This window comes from Bolinopsis microptera, chromosome 5 (genome assembly GCF_026151205.1).
Source record: "Bolinopsis microptera isolate Bmic1 chromosome 5, MBARI_Bmic_1.0, whole genome shotgun sequence".
Classification (NCBI taxonomy): domain Eukaryota; kingdom Metazoa; phylum Ctenophora; class Tentaculata; order Lobata; family Bolinopsidae; genus Bolinopsis; species Bolinopsis microptera.
Window position 1 is genome coordinate 23,315,664 of NC_087076.1, and position 22,592 is coordinate 23,338,255.

Consider the following 22,592-nt stretch of genomic DNA (forward strand, 5'->3'; position numbering starts at 1 on the left):
CAGGAATTGAGGAATTCCAGCAAGATACGCGCCAAAAGACGCGCAGTTGCGGAGTGATGTCAACGATTACTTTACACACTGATATCATTATAATTTGGCGTGACACACGTGTAACAGTAGAAATTACTAAGCAAGCAGTATACTTTTACAGGATTGACTTCGTGCACACTTTCAAGACGCTAATCACATTCGACTAAAAGAACTTGTAATAGATTCATGATACTTTTGAAATAGACCATTGATAACAGTTTTTTAATCAAAAGATGTACACATGAGATAGCGGACATTAACCTTACACAAGTTAGTGCAATACATCAAGTTTTACCTAAATAAATTGAAATTTCTATGAGCATACCCGGGCCCAAAATAAATATATGCTTTGACGTTTAAATGGCGTTCGAACTTGTGTGGATAATAAAATATAAAATGATACAGATAAACTTTTAACAATCTAAAGATTAATATAGTCGATTTAATCGTTGACGAATTAGCCGAATACTCTAGAAATCGTGAGGATTAAATGAGGAGCTGTGCATGATCAATACAGCGAAGTTTCGGGCGAAGAAAGTGTGGCATAACACCTTAACCGTCGCTGGCCTTAGTACTTGATCCTTCAAAATTGTTACTGGTATTTGGTAGCATCATAGCAAACAATAATCACTCTATAAAGACTGAAGCTTATGTAAGTTGGGAGACTGAGGGCTATAATTTGAAGTTCGAGTGGAACTAACGTCATTCAGCATTTTTGGGTGAAGCAGTCTGTTAATTAGAATTAGAAGAGGAATGTATCCGATGATAAATCTTGCACGATTTTTTTATTAGTAGAATTGCTCGAAGTAGGACCGTAATACGAATATAGTTGTTTCTGTTGCTGGTCCAAGATGATTCTTATAGATTTGATTCAGCTCAGCAGTACAGCCAATGTCTTCAAATAAAGATAGTCCCAGTGCTGCAGTCTCAGATGTTCTCGTCCAGCCTCGAAGAGGATCAACCTGAAGAGATACGTGTATATTAGGAATAAGGATAAACACAGTACAGAGTTAAACAACAATTTTAAATTATCGATATGAGTCAGACCTAAATTCCCTGAACGTTTCGTAAAACTCCATCAATAACAGTAGGAGTGGCCCCTCAGAACTCACAATTAAGTTGAATGTTTTATCTATATCTGTTTGTTTTTAGCCAGCTGAAGTTGGTTTGCAAATTCCTTCTGAACAAAAATTTTGTATCACTTTCATGTTTAAATAATCCCCCTCCAATCCAGGTTGATTCAACGTAATGCAAGTAGCATTGTATAGCGTAGTCGATGTGGCGACGATAGTCTACCAGCAGGCAGCAGCTCCCTGTACATACAGACAAGTACTAAGTAGTTTTTAGATTATTAATATTTGTTAAATTATCATATATTTAGAAAGATGCAGGAATGATATAACAAGAGATATAAACAAGAGTACATGTACAGACCATGACCACTCGAATGATTGAGGAGACATAATGAAGTACAAGTAAGTAAACTGCAGGCATAAATATGTCGTATATTAAACACTTCTAACAGTATTTAATAATAATATAGACTACTCAGTAGCAATGATCCGTATTTTAATTTTTGTAATTATTTATAATTTAAATGAAACACTTCTACACAGCAAAAATTATTAGTTGATTCCGTTCAAGAATAATTACTCATAACTTTCTATATCGTTGTATAATTGATATGGCCACACCTTCCAAGCACTTCCCAGTTCCATTCCAGAAGATAATAATAATGAATAAATGTAAAAGATTTGTATCGTTGATAGCCTATTTTAGTACACAGATCACATTAAGGGTGTGTGTAACAAAGGCCAAGGGGCTTAGACGCTATTTTATTTATAGAGTTGTGTGCGACGTGGTGTCTCGGTAGTTTATGTTGAATATCACGAGCGCGCCACGTGATTTCACAAGGTAAGGTCATATCGCGTTATTACAAATTACCGTGTGAAACAATTTGAAGTCATCGGTGAATTCCGCTCACTATATAACAAGCTAGTTTCTATTTTGTTGATCTAAAGTTTACCGTGCACGGATTTAAATTTTTGTTGTCAGTCCTACATTACTTGTAATTAAGCATCGTGTGTCTGCTTATATTACATCTATAGGGAATCCTATTCACGACCCCTAGCCTCTGCTGTTATACACTAGTTTCGAGCAGTTAATTTATTTTATTTATTTAATTTCTACATTCATGTTTATTAAAATCGTTCATCGCCTTTAAGTTAATATATATTATTAATCTCATAAAATAAATAATTACAGGATATGATGCAAATATTTTTTATGATCATTGTGGGACCATGTTCCGGTTTAGTGACGGATAACTGCACTAGGTGCGTTACCGTCACTAACCGGGGCATGGACCCAGCAATGTTCAAGAACTTTCAGAACATTATTGAGAGTAAGTAATGATTATTGTTTATTCATCTAATCTGAGATTCGCTTATACAGACCTAAACACATTAGAAGATACTGACTGATATTATGAATAGACGGTTGTGCTTTAGCCGCCACGTTCAATTATTAAATTGTAAATTATATTTATAGATGATGATTCTGGTGGGGAGGTAAAGCATATTGTTTAACCCTTTTTTAGGGTTTATTTAGAGTCTAAATGAAATAAAATAGACAATCCAATAATGGGTACTAATTAATAATCTTCTGCTACGTGTCAAAAAGTTTGCTCCAGCCAGCCCCACCAGATTCAGCATCAATAAATATATCAACAGTATATAAATATCATTTGATTAACCATACAATGATTTTCAGGGTGTTACAATGTGGCAGGAAGAGGAACATCAGGAACTGAAAAACTGTAAGTAATACTACAATAACAAACATTCTTGTTCAAATGTGTTTTCTCTTGAATATCTTAAAAAATCCATAACATAGAACGGACTTGAAGTATCGATTTGTTTGCAGAACAAAGAATGGATACGACTTAAATCGTCAGACAACATGTCCCATGGAGGAACCAACACCAACACCAACGCCTGAACATGGTAAATATTGTACTATACATCATGCGAGAAGATAAACTGGGCCAAAAGAAACTGTCAACACGCAATAATTTCTTAATTCACGTTAATCAATTCCAAATTGCAAAGATTAACAATACGGGGGAAATTCGGCTTGATTACAGTTGGTTCTGCTCGACGCTCCCTCTTTCTCATTTAAAATAAAATGAGAACAATATAAGTTGGGTTATATCCGGTCCAACCAATCGATGAATCAGTGTTGCTTTTAAATATCTTAGTATCTTATATCAGTTCTCAATATGTAGTTTGTTCCAGAAGCTAGGTACTTATAATACGACCTAGTATTTAAGTTTAATTTACTCTAAAAAGGTGACTTAACGGAAGACTAGTGATTATTGTCACTTTTGAATGTACCAGAACGTTTGCCAATACTCATCTACTCCGATTTCAATTCGTCAGTATGCTCATCAGAAACAGCCTCAAAATCGGACATATAATTTTGAATAAAAACCATGAACCTGTTATTATATAATATATATATATTATAATATATAATATATATTATATTATATATGTATGTAATAAATTTAACCAAAACCCATAATCATGGGTAGAGTGGAGCGCTGCCAGTGTCTCTCTTTCCCAAACAAAAGGCAATGATATCAATTTGAATGACCGTTATCAAATGCAAAATGATACCGAGAATGAAATCGGTCGCTCGCTTTTCCCACTCATTCATGGCTTACGAATTGTAATAAGTTTCGATTTATAACATGTAATCTATTTCAATTGTAAATGAATGGGAAAAGCGAGCGACCGATTTCATTCTCGGTATCATTTTGCATTTGATAACGGTCATTCAAATTGATATCATTGCCTTTTGTTTGGGAAAGAGAGACACTGGCAGCGCTCCACTCTACCCATGATTATGGGTTTTGGTTAAATATCATCTCTTTTTTATTATAATGTCAGGGTACTTTACAAAGCCGAAATGTAAACTCATAACTTCATTAATATTAATAAGGAGGTGATTTCAACGATTTCGAAATTTTTCCTTTAAAAACATTTCCTTGTGTTTAGGTAAGCATATCGGTCGATCACTGACTGAATATGCCACTTTATACTCATTGAAATTGGCATTAAATTCATATATAATGACATTGAACTTTCGTGGCAAAGCAGAATTTGTTCAAAATCACGAAAGAGCAAAATTTTAACCTTTCGCGTACGTGCAAACCTTGAGCGGAAGTTGCGTGCGCATCCAATATTGAATCACCGTAAATTTTTGCATGATGGTGTTTTATATATAGTTTGATAAGCATGCAAAGTTTCAAAGTATTTCAAGAAGAACTGTAATCACAACGACACTCCAAAATTGACAGAAATTGGTGAAAACAGCAATTTTCAGTGATTTTAGCAATTTTTTATCAATTTGGGCGTGGCCCCACGTGTGCAACTTTTCGATTTTCAACTTTAAAACTAGCCTATGACACAATTTAGACCTTTAAGAAGCAAAATTGAGCTCCACAACCCAAGGGATGGTGCAACACCAGAGAATACTAGAACGTAAAATTAGCGTTTTTATAAAATTATTCCTTAAAAAAGCACTAACTTCAATAGCGAATATCTTTATGAAGGAGCAAGCTAGAAAAACTTTCCGGTAGATTTTCAGAATGCTTAAACAATTATCTAACTTCAATATGTCCTCAAATTTTGAATAAAATTACTCCTTAATGGCGTAAAATCGATTTAAAAAATGATTACTTTGTGAAAAATCAAGTTTTAAAAATGGTTAACTTGATGACGTCATCAAGTGGTGATGATGACGTTGAATTACTTTTTAACATAATGTAAACTAAAGTCTAAACAATTATCTTCAAGACCTGTGGTCCGAAATGGCTGTATCTTTAAAGCTTCTGAATCTACGGACACCTAAACATAGCCTATAATTGACTGGCAAAGCGTCTATCCCTGAATATATATATGTATATATATATGTATATATCACGACAATCTGTCGTAAAACAGGGGTTCTAGAAAACCCATTTCCCGGTGCTCCTGAAACTTGAAACTTTTTTTACAGTCGATTAGGTCAACGTCTAGACGCCCTGCAAAGTTTCAGATCTCTAACTCAATCTTAACATGGTTTTTAAGGCACCTGAATATGGCGATTTTGGGTTTTTTACCGAATTTCGTATAACAGTGCTGGCGCGTATTTTATGCAAATTTCTTAAAAATCTCAACATAACTATTTCTTATTTCTGTCATCTTTGACATCAAATTAGAATGTTTTGAACTAAAAATAAATCTGCTGAACGACTTCCGATGAGTCTTAATGCCTGAAAAACTCCTGCCGGAGGCGGCGGCCTCCGGCCGCCGCCTCCGGCCGGAGTGCACGCTTCGCGTGCACGAAAGAGGCTTCCAACGTGTACCAAAGGGGGTGTAATAGTAAAGGGGGTACAATAGTAAAGGGGGTACATAGTATTCCCCCAATAAAGACACCGCTCGTGCTTGCCAGCACTGTGATATAGAACTATAATACAAATAGAAACGACCAGTTGAGTCCGTTCGAACTATAAATCTATAATATATATTTATTTATAATAAATAGTTGTTGCTTGGTTTCCCAAATAGAGTGCTCGACTGCAGTTATAAGCAGGAGCATTATAATTCGAACAATTGAAACAAATCAAATTGGAGGGCAAACGATTCGCTTTGTGATATGTATAAAACAATACCAATCATCAGTGCCCTGATTTCAATTGTTCGAATTAAATTGAATTTATATATATATATATATATATAATAGATTGAACTGCGTTGACTCCTGCCATTAACTCATTTTAAGAACTTTACATGATGACACTATTAATTTGTTATCGGGCTATTTAAGTTTTAACAATTCTGGAAATTAGCCTCAAAAATGATTTTTACCGTATAATCTATCTATACAGCCAGCGAAGAAAAGAATGGCTGGGAGGACAAAATAATAGGAGTAATCGGTGGGTTGGCTGCGCTCAGTTTTGGGATTCTGTTTGTCTATGTAAGTTTTAAATTCTTGTATACACATCTTATTTAAGTATAAAGTATAATATTTGCCTATTTGTAATTTGAAATCACTATCTACTGAATAGCTTTTAAACCTAATAACACTTAATATTTTACAGTGCTGTTTTGGACAGTTGAAAGAGGCAGCAAAGTGTTTCTGGGACCACCTAAAGGTATTAAAGTGACCAAATGTACTTGTAAGGGAGCGTTCACATATTATGACGTCAGTAAAATTTCGGCCGATTTAACTTCTTATCTCCCGTCAGGGGAGATAGGAAGTAAAATCGGGGAGTCCCCTGTCGGCAACTGTCAGCATTGAGCGATCCCCCACCCCCTTACCTAATACATACCCCTCCCGTCAGTAAGCGAGGGGTATAGTAATGCTGATTGCTGACGAAGTGTACGCAGGGAAAATCAGTGTACATGACTGGTCAACAGAGTTCACTTCACCAAAGTACTAATATGAAGGAAATTAGCGAAGTTTTATTGCTAATAAAATAGATTTGAAACAACAATTTTTGCGGCGTCGAGGATCGTCAGCATTTCCAAACCCCTCTCCCCCTCAGCTGCTAACGTCATATGTAAACGCTCCCTAATCTCTTAGACCATAATCTTTTAGCACTATACTATTAATGTCATACTCTTACGGTACACATTTTTACATTTTCAGAAACGACCAAGACCAGTTGCACCGATTGAAGAGGATTTATAAACGATTGATTTAATTTTTAAAAACTATTTTTAGTGTTTATTTTTGTTTTAAGGTAACGAAACTGGTCGAAGCATTAGTAATACTAAAAGTGTACATTGTAATTTTGCATTATCCTGTCATTTGTCATACGTATGAAAAGTAGTCAGCACGAAAGAATTTAAACAAAAAATTAATAAAATTCAGGATCCCGGCCTTGCAGTTTAAATATAACTGCGGCAGTGAGAATTGTTGGTGCCCTAGGCCCGCGCCCCGCCATGCAAAGTGAAAATTGAATTTAAATTACGTTGCCTCAGCTACATGAAGTCAGTCGAGACTAACGCTCAACGCCCCAGCTTCCTGAGTTCATGTTTATTGTCAACCCCGCACGGTGCAGTGATTGCGCCAAGCTTCTGGAATCATTTCCAGGCCTCACTGACCCCAGAGATAATTTGGGATGCCAATCGAAGAATACAACTAGTGTCTCCTAACCAGTTTGAGTTAAAGTCAGCAAACTTTTAGCCCAAAATCTTGGAACTTAGACCCTCGCTAAACAGTTCGTGACGCGTTACGTAATCGATCATGTCATGTTTAGCTAGGACCAAATACACCATCACGTAAAGGGCCATCTACTTAAGACGTCTGGCAAATAGGGAGGGGGTGGTCTTGGAATTTCGGATAAATCCGGACAGGGGGAGGGGGTGGTTTCTAAAAATCCTGACGTCCGAAAATTTTGGCAGAATTAACGAAAAGTTCAATTTATTTAAACTTTTTGACACAATTAACCATGAATTTGGGCAGATTTTATTTGTACTGAAAAGTAGCTGGAAATCCGGAAGTCCGGACGAGGGGTCGGTTTTAAATTTGGACACACCCGGTCTAGGGGAGGAGGTCAGGAGGAGGAGGCGGTCTAAAAATCTGCGTTAGGGGCCATTTCCTAAGTAAAAGGCCCCTAACGCAGCTGCTGAAGACGATTTACACGAGTATTTTGAAAGTTCCTTCTATAAATAAATCTTTCGTATCACTTATATGAGTATTGCTGAAAGCACAGTGTAAGGCCTACACGGACCGCCTCTAACTAGCCAATCCCTGTTTACATGCCGTGTTTTAAACAATCCACCTCCAGGCTTAACGCATTACGTCACGTCTAGCTACAACAAATACTCGATCACGTAACGCATAAGTATTCAGTATCACGTGATGAGTCTCATACCACCTTGTCTAACTGTTAAACACATTAACGGAAATTTCCGGACACCAGGTCCAGCTCCGGCGAATTTTATAGTCATTTCGGCAGTTGTAGTTCTACATCAAAAGTTGGAAATGAAATTAAATACAATATAATCAGGATAATCTTATTGCAAACAGCTGCACAGTCATGTATTGAATTAGTTAACTTACAAACCGAAATGCAGTTTTCTGCTTGGGTATTGTCAAGCTTGTGACGTGGTGAAGATAAGAACGATGACGAGGAGATAATAGAATATAAGACGAAGGTGACGCAGCCGAGAGATTACATGGAACGATGACGAGGAGATAATAGAAGATAAGAAGAAGCTGACGCAGCTAGGAGATTGAATGGAACGATGACCTTATGGCAGACTATATATATGTGAAAATTTATTGAAGTGTTCACTTTTTATTGTACATGTTTTTACCCTTATTGTCATTCTACAATTTATACATATCATTTATTAAACACCAAAATTAACTTGTCTAACGTGTTTTGATCTCCGAGTAATACCATCACATCTTATTTATTTGTGCCTGCCTTAACAGTATTTTCAGCATAAACATTCTTTTTCGCCGTTATTTTAATATAAGTTCATTGCTGTATTGTTTGGTGAAATTTTCAAATAAAATCAACACCATGAACGTTTTACGTTGTTTTACCTGTGCGACACATACCCCAGTGCGAAACCTTCAAGATCGACACTGTCGCACTAGAGTACGCTTCCTGGATCGTAGTGCGACAATTGTACTGTAGTATAAGAGAATTTTCGCAACTAAACGATCCATGTCTTCCGCAGTGCCAAACAGGGAAGATCTTCTTCTCTCTGTAGAGTAGGTTTCACGCTTGTTTGTTCTGTCAGGAGTTAGGACAGGATCAGCCAAAGAGAGAGGAGCAACAGGACTCCAACGAGCTCAAACAAGTACTCATGTTTCCACATGAGTACTTAGGTCACATCCTTTCCACAGCTTGCCATAAAATATTTGAGATGACGGATCAGCTAGTTATGATCTGTAGCACGTTTGATGTTACGCGACCTTACCATTTGAAGGCATGGGTCACATCCTTTTAGGTAAATTTGCAGCCGTCTCACATGTCACTAGGACGTGTTCAAACCTGGTTGGTGGTTTTGTTTCATTTTTCCCACTCATTACTTCTGGGCCCCCAGATTGAAATCTGTAACATTTTAAGAAAAACTAAAACTACTGACAAAAACTAGACCCTTTGACTGAGGGCACCCTTGAATCAGAATTTTTGTAACATATTCAGGTCCTGAGATATAGCAGTTTAGTTGGGGGCCGTGGATATTGAATTTTGTAACACATTTCTATGTTACACTTTTTCAATGGGTTTTTAGAGAAGCTTCTTGATAGTTTTTCAAGTTCAGACCAGTTTTTCTAGGTCACAAAGGGTTCCATCAACCATATTCTTGACCAAATTTTGTACTTGGGCCCAAAACATTGAATTCTGTAACATATTTATGTTTTCACTGCCAAGGTCATATCTGGAATATTCAATATATTTTTGTATTGGTAACATGGTTTTTAGATTCTCATACAAAATTCTGAAGCAATCCTTATTCATATAATTTGATAAAATGGCTGCGGAACTTGAATTATGTAACATTAGAAAGTAAGTGTATAGAGTATGTACCCTAATGTGAGGGGTGTTAGGTAAGCTATATTATAGTTTTTGAAGTTCAGACCAGTTTTTCCAGGTCACAAAGGATTCCATCAACCATATTCTTGACCAAATTTTGTACTTGGGCCCAAAACATTGAATTTTGTAACATATTTATGTTTTGACTACAAAGCTCATATCTGGAATGTTCAATATATTCTTGTACTGGTAACATGGTTTTTAGATTCTCATGCAGAATTGTAAAGCATTCCTTATTCGTATAATTTGATAAAATGGCTGCGGAACTTGAATAATGTAACATTAGAAAGTAAATGTATAGAGTATAGTATATAGTATGTATCCTAGTGTGAGGGGTGTTAGGCAAGCTATATTATAGTTTTTGAAGTTCAGACCAGTTTGCCTACGTCATAAGGGTTCCATCAACCATATTATTGACCATATTTTTTACTTGGGCCCAAAACATTGAATTTTGTAAGTCCATAGATGGACATGGAACTCTGCCATTTCAGTGGATAAACTCGTGACCTGGCATTTTATTGTTACAAATTTCAATATATAGGGCCCAATTTCTATTTTCTACACAATTTGATATATAAATTAAAAGTTTTTAAATATCCAACCTTTAATCTAATTAGCTATATTCATTTGATTAAATTTACCGCGTTCTGTTTAAATTGTTACAAAATTCAATAATTTGGTCCCAATTATCATTTTTTTAATTTGTTAAGTTGTTTCATGTCTTTATTTTAATGCATCAACCAACTTAAAACCAATACTAGATCAAACAACTCTGTATAACATACTCATTTGTAACCATGTTACGTTATTCAAAGAAATGGGCCTTTTATTGATTATGAACCATATACCAAGATTGTGGTAATGCCTTTATACAAGAATTGCTGCACTAATAACCTGGTTTGAGAGTTAAATACATATCCTACACTAGCTGTGGTTGTAACAAACTATAAAGATAGATTCATGAAAACAAGATGTTACAAAATGTCCATTTTGAGCCTTTTTATGTAACCAAAAGTGGGCCTTTTTTCATTCCACAGCTAAGCAAATACCTAAAGTACATTTTTGTGAAGCAAGAATCTTTAAAATTTAATAATTGGCTGAGCCATTGAAAAGTGTAACCAAATGTTACATTTTTCAACATAACTGGGCCATTTTACAATATTATTCATAGCCGATGACCTGAGACTATTTGTTATCACAATTTTAATCATCTCTGAAAGTTTTAAGACCATCGAGTAATTATTAATGGAGTTATTGTAAAAATGAGAAAATCGCCCATTTTGGCAGTGAAACAAAACCACCAACCAGGTTTGAACATGTCCACTATATATAGTGTGCAAAACGCACTTTATAGTGACAGGACTATATAGTGACATGTCACTATAAAGTTCTTGTCACTATATAATGTTGTCACTATATATAGTGCGGGAATCAACATTGGCCGCTTTTCACTGTACAATTACCCAGATGATGGATATCTTTATGTATTTGGAGGCTCACCACGCCGCTATCTGGATTTTTATGTTAGCTGGACTACTGTTTTCCTTCATCGCCGGTCAGTATAATATCAGTCAGAATCTTTAACATAATTTCAAGCTTTTAAGCTATTCCTAGCCTATTCGTATTTAGATTCGAAATAATAAGTTACTGATATGGATGAAATATATTATGGTATATTTGACTAATAGATTCATAATGTATATAATATGTTTCAGGGGCCTACTTTTGTATCTACGCACAGTTTCGAATTTTGTTTCTACAACGTTACCTACAAAGCTTAAAAGAAAGTGTCCCCGCAACTGACCTAGAAGATGTATGGTAACTAGTTATAAAATACAAATGAACCATTCAATTACTACGTAAGAATAAAAAGCGCTATCAGCAAGGTTCGATATTCTAGCTCAAAGCAATTTCATACCTTCTGCGCAATCATGTGATCATATGGTTCCTCGTGCATCTTAAGAAAAATGTTCGTTCTGGAAGCGTTCTGTAGAGGCTAAGTACACTCTCTTTATCTCCTGTTCGGTGACCATACTGTTTGCATCGCCAACATTCTTCACTTATACCTCCTTCCCTGTGCATCCACAGCCCTTGTGTTGGGGCAGACTTCAGAATTCTCGCACCTGCAAACGAAAATACATTTACATTATTGTGCCCATAACTTATTCCCTCGGAAAACATTTTACATCGATATAATAGTACCAGCATGCCACGAATATAAACTTATTCAAAAGAGTATTTTAAAGTTTATAAACTACTTGTACACTTGTAGTTTATAAACACAACTTGTACACGTTTCTGTCACCTCTCGCTGTTCTCGCAGGTCGGGCACACAGTCTCGGGTTTTGCTCAGTTCTGCCTCCGTGACCCATCTTTCTAATGGATCTTGTGTAGAACATGTCCCAGTTGTTTTAAACTTGTTCTCTTTTCTCGGAGTTTTGGAGCCATGGCGATCTCGAGGCTTGGGGGGATACTGAAAACCCTTCGACATTTCTGGATAAGTGGGATATTGTATATAAACAATGGGATATTTTAGAGATGGTTTAGAGTCTGTAGGAAGATGAATTAAACAATTCATGGAAACGAAAACTTAGAGCTTTTTTCACATAATAGATAATGGAATCGTGCCAAAATAACCAATGCTTTGATAATCTAGAATATTGCCAACTTTATGTAGTCAGTAAACTCATTCTGATCGTAATCAGCGAAATAAAACATGAACTAAAAATAAGAGCTTAGTTGGTCATTGTATACTATCAATCACAATATTCTTACTATATCGGTTACCCAAATCAGCATTTTACGTAGTCGGTTATGTAGCTACTGTCTTGGAAATATAAATGTATTAACATCAACTCTAAATAAATATTTGAATCGTCGAGAATATAACTCAAAATAAGTCTGGGGGTCCAAGGTGAAATTTTGGAATCGTTAATATTAATATCTAAAACAGACCGATTGAGCTAATGGTACAACAAAAGACATTGAATACTTACTTAAATGTTATAAACATAATTCAATATATTAATAATCAAGAATAAACGTTATGAATAGATAAATTATGAAGTATCAGAAACTGTTCGCAAAAACTATTGTTAATGTTAAGATGAAATTTTAAGGAAATTTAAAAGGTAAAATACAGCTAACTGGTTGCAATTTTTTATGAATAAACGAGAATTATATCAGTCCTGTGGAGACAGTAAATTTTAAACCCAATTTAACACCTTAATTTAATTGTTTCAGAGTTTCTCAAACTTGACAGTTTAACAACTATCGTTTCCCTTCGGACTTGTCCGCAGAGACAACAGCAGTTACCTATACACTGACGGGTTGGCCAGTGCATTACCAAAACAAAACGACAGATCCAGGATTGTAAAGAACATTCCGGGTAGTGGTTCATTGATGGAGCACATCAGGGGGCCCCGAAACTCAGACACGGTGATGAAGATGAAGTTTTGACCGGAGCACTGGCAAATCCGAAAGTGATGATTTCGGGAACGACTTCGGGGTTGTTTTGGCAGAATGTGAGGGCTTCCCAGATCTCTACAGTGGCCAACAGAGAATTTCGTATGACAACTGAAATCTATTGTCCATAATTTGATTATGCAATATACATCTCTCTCTGTACTTATAAACTTAAGAAGACCACGGTAAGTTATTTTATGGGACAGTGACAGCCAATGAACCAAACCAATTGCAATGTTCAGAGTAACACTCCAGTAGGATTTTTATAAAGTTTGAAATTATCTTACCATTGCTGACAGGTTCATCATTAACATAATGTAGTGAGCTTTCATTCGGGTCCTCTCATTTTCTCTTGGAGCCACACCAGTTAGACCGTCTGAAGTGAATCATTATTAGTGGAAATTCGTGAGTACGCATGGAAACATAGCCCATGCAAGGAGCAGGCTCATATGTCCGCGATGAGACAGTCTGTTTAATTGCAAGTATTTTATGGTCAAAGTATTTATCTTTTATTCAAACGGTTTAATTATAGTAAAACGACGGCAATCTGTGAGGATTATTACTAGATTGATCAAAATGTTACAGCAATCAATAAATCAAAAAGCTAAATGATACGATAAGAAGTTAGTGTATTTGTCATGTACCCACCAAGTTGTCAAGGATGTGAGTAAGTAACATTCACCAGAAGCAATCGTAAATCAAGAGCCGTCAGATTTACCGTCTTTATACATGAACAGAGCAACTTCCAATACTATCAAACATCCACGGTCAGTTACTTGACAATATTTATACCTTTTTCCTGAGTTAATTTGAAAATAAAACAAATAGTTTTCGTCACTTTAACATTAATGCATCGTTATGTTCAATTAACTCTACAATGGTGATACCAAGGAGAAAAGCTTTCTCCTGTTCAAATTTAACATCATAAAATCGGACAACTGCTTTGTTTTAACGTACAGCTAATATCACTCAAGGCAGCATACGGGAATGGGTTTACAACTCTTTCCCAAACTTGAGTCGGGATAGTTGAATCCCATTTAAGGAGGCATTTGGAAGCCATACTTGGCTCCAACGTAAGTAACTCCGCAGACTAAAACTCTGGTATGTGGTGTCTGTCCGGAGGCGAGTCTGTCACCAGAAGTATTCCTAGTAATTTAAATGTGTTATTTACAGACCACAATGTGAGACCACTTTCAGGTACATTGAATCACTATTGGATTCAATATAAATAATAGCCAATTATAATAGTCTACACATGGTTTGTTAGTCACATGGTATTTTAGACATGATTATGTAGTACCTTTACCTTTGGCGAACATAGCATTGATGATGCAATGCAAAAGTCAAGAACATGGTGTAGAAATAATCTCTCATTTTCAGCCCTTATGTTCCTCTTGTTATTTTCTCTTGGACTATGCCGTAGTAGTAGTAGCAACAGAAATATTCCTGAAAAGTAAGTTTTAACTGAAACTATTCTAATTTCAGGGAATTTTTGTTATGAAGTAATGTCATCTGTTTGGAGTAGCCATTAAAAGCGCTCAATTGGTTAGATAGTTGGGAATCTTAACATGGACACAGATACTGATTTACCTGATAACATATTATTAACATAAGTATGGTCGATTGAATTATATTATATCACCATTCTGACCTATAAAACATAGTTGTATAACTTGGCTTGTGTCCAATTTCATGATTTTAAATACTCTAAATTGAGTGTATGGTGTTATCACAGAAAACAGTTATCTTTATATTATTACAAGTATTATACTTGGTTTATTAGCTTAACCATAACACCACCTTCTATATCTGAAATAAGAGGTAATGCTAAAAAACTGGTAATTATATAAACAACTTATTTAAGATTTTTATAATGGTGAAAACAAATAATGATAAATTTAAGTAATGAAATGACTATTCAATTTGAGATAAACAGCGTTTTCTATGTGACTTAATTTTCATTGCATTCTCAAATTTCACAACTGTTGGAGCTGGACTCAAATCAAGTAATCTTAAATAGTCCTGGGATAGCAATCTTTGTAGTATGTACTTGTGCAAGATTGTCGATTTTTGTGAAGGTAAGTAACAGTGTCAACTACATCTTTATGTATACTACGAGGAAAAGAAAACAGACAAAGCACATTGCAGGGGTTACCACACGCCGAAGAGGAGTTCCTGTTGAGTACAAGCGACTCAAAATCGCTATTAGGGGTCGTTCACATAATTAAAGTAATTCAGTTTTTGGACCAATTTTTAACCCCCTTTCCCCTCGTATTCAGTTTTACACAAAGCTATTGTGTCAAAATTTAACACTATCGTTTCATTTGGGAACCTTCCTCCCTCGGCTGATTACGTAATAGAGAGCGACCCCTGAGTACCAGGTACTATACTATGAAAATTATAAAAACACCGTTGTGTGAATTTTTTCAGAAAAATTGTCGATCGTTAGCCGCTTGATTTAAAAATTTTTTGGCAAAATACGCGATGGTCATTGTGTAAAATTCAATGCTTGTTATCAATGCTTATATAACGACATTAAAGTGTTTCCTTAATTGCACATGATGTGCGCAGCGTACGAGGCGACAACGTCCTTCTGACGGGTGATATGGTTAAAATATTTGTTCCAAGGACCGTCGACGATGTCCGCCAGCGTTTTTGTAGTATAAAACCTAACTAAAAATTTGCAATGCATACAGGTTTGGATTTGCAAATTATACTCGCTAAATGTGCTTAGTAGTGCGCAGCTGCTTCCTTTTGATCTCCACCATGAAAAACAATGTCATGGTCCCTGGCTCTAGTAAATTTTTCACCGACCTTTCTTCCCCCATTCAATTAATTCAAGAGCACGTATCAAAAGCTCTTCTTGAAACCCAGCTCACTTGACCAAAACAACCTGGTCGTGTGAAATTGAGTGGATCCCCCTAACTTGTGGGGCATTGACCAGTTAGTCAACTCAGCATCCATCCCTTGCATACCAATAATTACAAAAGCGATAATTATACCTGTTCAAAAGGGGCATTCTGTCTGGAGTGCCCTGACTGCCGTGTGAATCTTTGGATCTATTGTTTGGATCTATTGTTATATTGATATGATTTTTATATACTATATATTCTCGCATAAATTTCCATGTCCGCCTGAAACGAACTGGCACCATTCAATTCCCTGTTTTTTTTTTTTTTTACTCTAGAAAACCCCCAGAACTCATCAAGCCTAGTCTGAATTCAAACTTGTTGACCAGCTACGTACAGTTTCTGGGAACCAACTGGAACCTTTTGGCCATGCACCAAGCAAATAGCATGTATTGGTCCTGCATATCTGGGTCTCACTTGTCCTTGGATCTGTGTTTTGATCAGTCTTTTCTTTAAATTTTCATCATTTGTGTCACTTAGAATCACCTTTTAAAATGTTAATGTCACCACTGGTCTAGTTAAATTTAGCCATGGCCACGACTACTCGAATCGTAACAGTTAATTTGAGTGTGACATACTATTATATTCTTATAATTATATCATAAGAATCGATTGCTACTTGCTAATAAATAAAATCTTTGTTTACTAAAAATACTTTTTTTTTCTAAAGAGGAAAAGCGGCTGGCGGTCAGCATTTATTACCAATTGATAAGTTTGATTGTGCTTTGACATTTCCTAGATGTAGTTTTCCCCTTTTTTGTTTTTTTGCTCCTCTCTCGTATTTTTCTTCTGTTACGCGAACGTTCATGAAGCTTGAAAAAAAGCGCCGTGCATGCGCTAGTGACTGGCGTGCCCATGTGAAAAAATAAGTAATAACTAAAAGAAATCACGAAAAACACTTTTTTTCGAGGTAGACCGTGCATTTTGATTTTTATATTAAATTATTATATCGCCCACCCTTTTGTTTTTTTCGAACGGCTCTTTATGAAGTGATATGGGACTGTATTTTTGGTATAGTGTTGGGGACTTCGCAGCTTCGACGCGCCGCTGGCGAACTTGCATTCTTGCTTCGCATCTTCGAATGCGGTCATCGTCGTTTCGTCGTCGTCGTCGTCGATGTTGCTTGCTTCGCAGAGCACGATCTGGACGGATTGTCATTGTCAATTCAAGGGATAGCGCGCAAAACTTAACCTTGTTATAACTTTATTCATTTCATTACCCAGCGTGTTGAATTACCGCGCCAGTATAATGAAAAGGCGCCGCGCTATATCGTACTTGCAGTCATTTATATTTATATTTTATATTTTGTATCTCTTATACGTAAACGCGAAAATAGTTGTTATCACACTCCGGTTTTGGACCCCCATGTTAACCTTGCAGCAACTGTGCCAGCCCTATATACTCTAGAAGTATGTTCCACAAACCTATGTAATGAACAAGAGATCCATAATTAAGATTAATCAGATACTCATTCAACAGCAGCAGTTCCGTCCGTGTGATGTGTTGTCTTCTCTTTCTGTGTCCCCGTCGTTTTGTTTGTGAAATGTATTGTAGGTAGTGTTTTATTATTTAAATCTGTAAGTAACTCAATAGTTAATAATAAACATAACACAAATACTATTTTTAAATTAATTGATTAAAACTCGATTTATACAACCACCAAACATTAATTATTCTTTAATAACCTTTTCTATATGTGTTACAAGTTAAACGATCGATGGCATTTAAAATTCGATAATGAAACTTCTTAATATTAGTGCCGCGTGTGTTAGATATTGGAATCTCAATCACCCAATCGTGGCGATATACATACTTTTGTGCTGGCGGTTTTTAGGTTCTGAGTTTGTGCTCCAAAGAAGTGGTAATTCGAGGTGCTAGTAAAGCTCTTGCAGGCAACTGGCTCCTTTTGCCAAATATAAACAAAAGTTAATAAGAACAAATGTTAATTTATTACCAATTATTCATTCAAATACATATCATTAAATTCTCTTTAAATATTGGAAAATCACAATACAGATTGGATGTCTTAACTATATTTTGTTGTCATACTAATAATCTATTAATTTCAAAGTGGAAATTTTGTTAAGTATGAAATGCCACCCATCATCTAGTTAGGGTTAAAATATTATTCTTAAAAATTTTTAAAATTGAGAAGATTGCTCTATGATTTTAAAATTTAGATTTAGCAAAAGATATCTAATTTTAATAGTTGGTTTACAAGTTTATGACAGTACTGGCATGATCAATTGTTTTGTGGTGGTACAAGGACCCAGTTGCCGTAAGGGCTTTTACGAACCCTGGGGACCACAATGTGATGGATCAGGGCCAGATGTTTATATGTAGAGCAATTTATGTATTTCGAGCTATGGTTACGTGGTATAGCTGGTGGGTCATGTTTAAAGGCAGTTTATCTTGGTGCTTAATTATCCTTCCAGATGCTTAGTGATGTGAGAGTAAAACTCATGCCCTTCTACAATATATCACGTTTTAACTATAAATTGTTTTTAACAGAACCTGTGGCACTAAGGTCAGAATTTAAAAATTAGTACTTCTTCTTTGGACTCATTGATAGTTAATAGCGTTTATTTCCCAGCACTACTACACAACAAAAACCTGTCGGCCACCGAGGAAAACACGTCGCAGAACATGGAACCCAATTGTGTCCTCTCTATTCTGCGATCGTGTGTATTTACTATAAACTGCTAATGCCAGTTAGTAAAAATTGTCTGGAATCATTAAAGTCGTTTGAATTAGTTTATGTGTCAAAGTATGTCCATGAATTCCATATATTTGGATCCCCGGTGGGCAAACACTCGACCATAAGGGCTAAGGCAAAACCTTTCAGTGTTTCACCATACGAAGTAAGGAGATTGTGAACACATACTCAGCCTACAAACTCCCCATGGACGGAGTCGTGAGCCTCAAATAATATAGAGCATATACCCCCGTCCCAATCTTCTTACACAAACATTACATACGATAACAAAACAATGTTAATGCATTACCTATTTAAAAGAAAAATATATCTGCTATCTAATTTTAAAATAATGTGAAGAATAAACCTGAAGAGAGGAGAGGAGAGAGGGTTGGGAGAGGTAGAGTAGGAAAACAACAGATCCTGTGACCGAGGATTTTAAATTTGGTGTATGATGATTAGTTTTTTGTGTCTCTTAGAGTAATTTAGGTCTGAGACTGGTCTGGTTTTTTGCAATAACACCGTGGTTTACTCATATGATTATTCTACTAAAATCAACCTATTTCAATGTAATCATTTGCATCAAGTTGATAACTGCACCAATCTGTGGTCATATTTAGATTGTAGTTCTAACAAGATTTCTTAAGATTATTCTTGAAGATATATGTTGGGAGTGGAGAAAGTCTATTTAATCTTGTTGACTTACGGCAGTGATTCCAAATACGAGTTGATTGTGATGAATAGTGAGGATGGAGTTGGGTGGGATGAGTAGTTGTTGACTTGGAGGCCTGTTGAATAAAGTGAACATTGAGCTGGCTGATTGGTACTTAGTTATTTTAAACATTTCCAGTAATCAGTGCACAAAAAAAAATCTTATGAAGATTGTGGACATTCAGGATGTTATACTCGTTACAGATTGGTTTTACTGTGTTTCTAGTTCTAAGATAATTCTTTGACCTAACAGTTCTGCTTGATAACTTTACCGTGTCATATCCCTTGTGATTGGCCTTACTTTCCTGCACATGTTTTGAACTTATTGAAGTATGTCATCTTTATCACCAAAGAGTAATTCTTATGCATTTCTTTTGTGTTTAAAATATGGCTTCTAGTTTATTATTGATACACCCCACCAAACAGATATTCCATAAATAGGGTGTGATTCAAAAAGGGGTGTGTTGTGGTACAGGTCCTTATATTGTTTTTTTTAGGTACTACAGCGTATAAATCCACTTAGTCTACCTATCTCACATTATTAATTTACGGTTTAACGTCTTAAAGTGAGCATCCAGTTCAGTTTTTGGTCAATAATGACTCCAAAGAACTTAGTTTCTCACCTTTTTTTCTTACTATATTAGTTAGTGCAGATCTAATTCATTGGTGTTTGAATCTGGGTTCATTTCTACAGATTCGGCTTAAAGTGGATATACAAAACATTTTCTTTATGTTGAATGCAGCAACGTTACTCTTCATTTACTGATGACAAGTTAGAAATTTTATTAGCTTTGCCGTAAAGTGTTTTTATAACATTTATCGACAACAATATGTTGGTGTCTTCGGCAAAAAGTCATAAACTTACCTAGGTACTGATACTCTGTATATTTCACTTGATGTAGATAGTGAAAGAAAGGGACTAATACTGACCCGAGTGAGGAACACCAAATATTCAGTCAGTTTTTCGGATTCTTCTCCAAGTACTGAAAAATATTGCTGTCTATTAGTAAGGTAACTGGCTATCAATTTATTTGCAGTTCCCGTATTCAATATTCATTCAGTTTTTAAGCAGTTTATCATTGACAGAATTGTGTCAAAAGCTTTACTTAATCAATATGAAGATGCCTAGTACGTGATTTTTATCTCTTAAAGATTTTTCATTGTAGTCGACAGAGGAAGTTGTGTGCATGCTTGTGAGTGATTTTTTCTAAAGCCATATTGATTTTCTTTTAATAATCTTGCGACTGAAAGAACTGTAAAGATGGAGAATATGATTTTTTCAAGTATTTTACCGAATATTGCTAAGGTTGAGTTAGGCCTGGAATTTTCAAGGAAAGATCAGCATTTTCTTCCTTTTATATTGGACTTTATTTTACCCACTTTTCGTAGTCTGGAAAAAAGTCCCTGTTTGCATACATTTCGTTGTTACAATTCCGATAGTAGTGGGCTATTTTGTGCATACTGCCTTTATTATTTGTACTTGGTGATGGACTAGCCGTGCATTCACTTAAGTTCCGTTTTTGATCTTAGACCACCTCTCCCTCAGGTGAGCAGTCATGTAGATATTATATTAGCGGTATTCGATTTAGGTAAGAAAGTCACAGAACTTGGAAGTGATTTATTTGTATCTATCCTAGTTTGTGTAGGCTGGCATTAGGTTAGATGCTAGCGGCTACAAAATACTTATTGAATTATAGGCTATAAACTCTGCGTTTCAGGTATCTTTTCATTTCTATGGGAAATATAGGTCTGTTATCACGTTTCTGTTTGCCACTCGATTTTTATTTATCATTTCCCAGTTTTCTTGGGAATTTCCCTGAGTTCAAGGAAACTTGTCCGCATAATATTCAGATACAGCTTTTTACGAAAACCTTTTTTTGAGCCTTTCTATATTCTTTTGTAGTCTTCATACGGTTTCTTTTATTCGCAGTAGATACACAGGCATGTGCCCTTTTGTGTCAGTTTCGCCTTGTTTACACTTAACTTTTCCTGACTTTCGCCAGTCATCATTACAGCCCATGGCAGTGGTTTTACTGAGGCTATTATCCCCGCCAGTAATCATGGGTTGTTCTGGATAGTGCGCTTAGTGTTTTGGGGTTCAAGCTCAGTTTGCAGGTTTCGTCAATGCTGTTTTTAAAGATATCATGAAAAGTTGTATAAATCTATAATTGGTTCTTTGTCTAGTTTGTTACCCAAGGACTTCAGAAAATTTATCAGTGTTTGATTTACAAAAGTCATAATTATTGAGTGTGCTTGTGATTATGTTTGGTCTTGCTAATTTCCAGTCAAATATTGTAAATAGTAGGGTGGTGATGAGATATGTGATCAGTATGACTCTAGAGGCAGTACAGAGGTCTAGAGTCATTGTATGATGTGTCGATGCACGAGGCATTACATCCAGGCTTTTCATGAGTTGCTAATGATATCAATGATAGAAGCCCTCTACTAAATAGGGAAATTCATTACTGTGCTATAATGCTACTGTGGTTACTATGGGTTAATGTTAAAATCACCCTGCAATGTGTGTATGTTTTGGTGATATCAAGTTTTGACGACAGGTTCTTGGTTAGGCTTGCTCAGCATTGCATTGGGAGGGCGGTATATTACTCTATAGAAGTAGTATTTCCTAGACTACCCTATAGTTACTAAAGAGGGTTTTTTTTTTTCTTTAGATTTTTGTTACTTGTGGTAAAGGTTTTTTTTTGGACAGCATTGAAGGAGTCAGGACTATATATAGAGCCACTCCTGAGCCTCTTTACTGCGTGTCGAGGTATCTTGATAGATGCTCTCATTGACTGTTGAGTTACGTACAAGTTTTTCATTTCAGGGCCTACATTCGTTTCAGCAAGCCTTTTACAGAGAATTTGTAGTAAACCTAGCTATTTCAAATTGCCAGCGAGTCAAAGTTGATTTGTTTCCATCAAGATTTTGAAAATATTAGTGAGTTTTGCACTTGTAATTCGTTAGCAAAGGTGCAGGTTTTTGTCTTTTACAGAATATGAGTCAGCTTTCAAGTCCTAAGAGATTTTAGTATTACATCATCTGCCATCAGGGTTGGTCAGCATTGCATCATTCAGAAGCTTATAAAGGGTTATAACGGTTTACTGCTAGTGGGTTACAATTATTTGTGTACAAGTCAACTTTTTTATTTTGTTTGTCACTGGTGTTAAAACTT

The 22,592-nt window shown here is 35.8% G+C and overlaps 1 protein-coding gene across 1 annotated transcript; it reads left to right on the forward strand.

Moving 5' to 3' along the window:
• The first annotated feature begins 2,376 nt into the window (after window positions 1–2,376).
• Window positions 2,377–6,334, forward strand: LOC134815566 (uncharacterized). Its single transcript, XM_063824106.1, has 6 exons — window positions 2,377–2,434; window positions 2,803–2,848; window positions 2,956–3,035; window positions 5,966–6,054; window positions 6,179–6,232; window positions 6,326–6,334. Exons 1-6 carry the CDS (start codon window positions 2,392–2,394, stop codon window positions 6,332–6,334), a joined length of 321 nt encoding a protein of 106 aa, XP_063680176.1. The 5' UTR covers window positions 2,377–2,391.
• Window positions 6,335–22,592: the final 16,258 nt, after the last annotated feature.

Bases quoted from the DNA above. Each gene is read 5' to 3' on its own strand.
- LOC134815566 (XM_063824106.1), top strand. From the start codon at position 2,392: ATGGACCCAGCAATGTTCAAGAACTTTCAGAACATTATTGAGA. The intron at 2,435-2,802 runs GTAAGTAATGAT...AATGATTTTCAG, and splicing joins CTTTCAGAACATTATTGAGA to GGTGTTACAATGTGGCAGGA. The intron at 3,036-5,965 runs GTAAATATTGTA...CTATCTATACAG, and splicing joins AACACCAACGCCTGAACATG to CCAGCGAAGAAAAGAATGGC.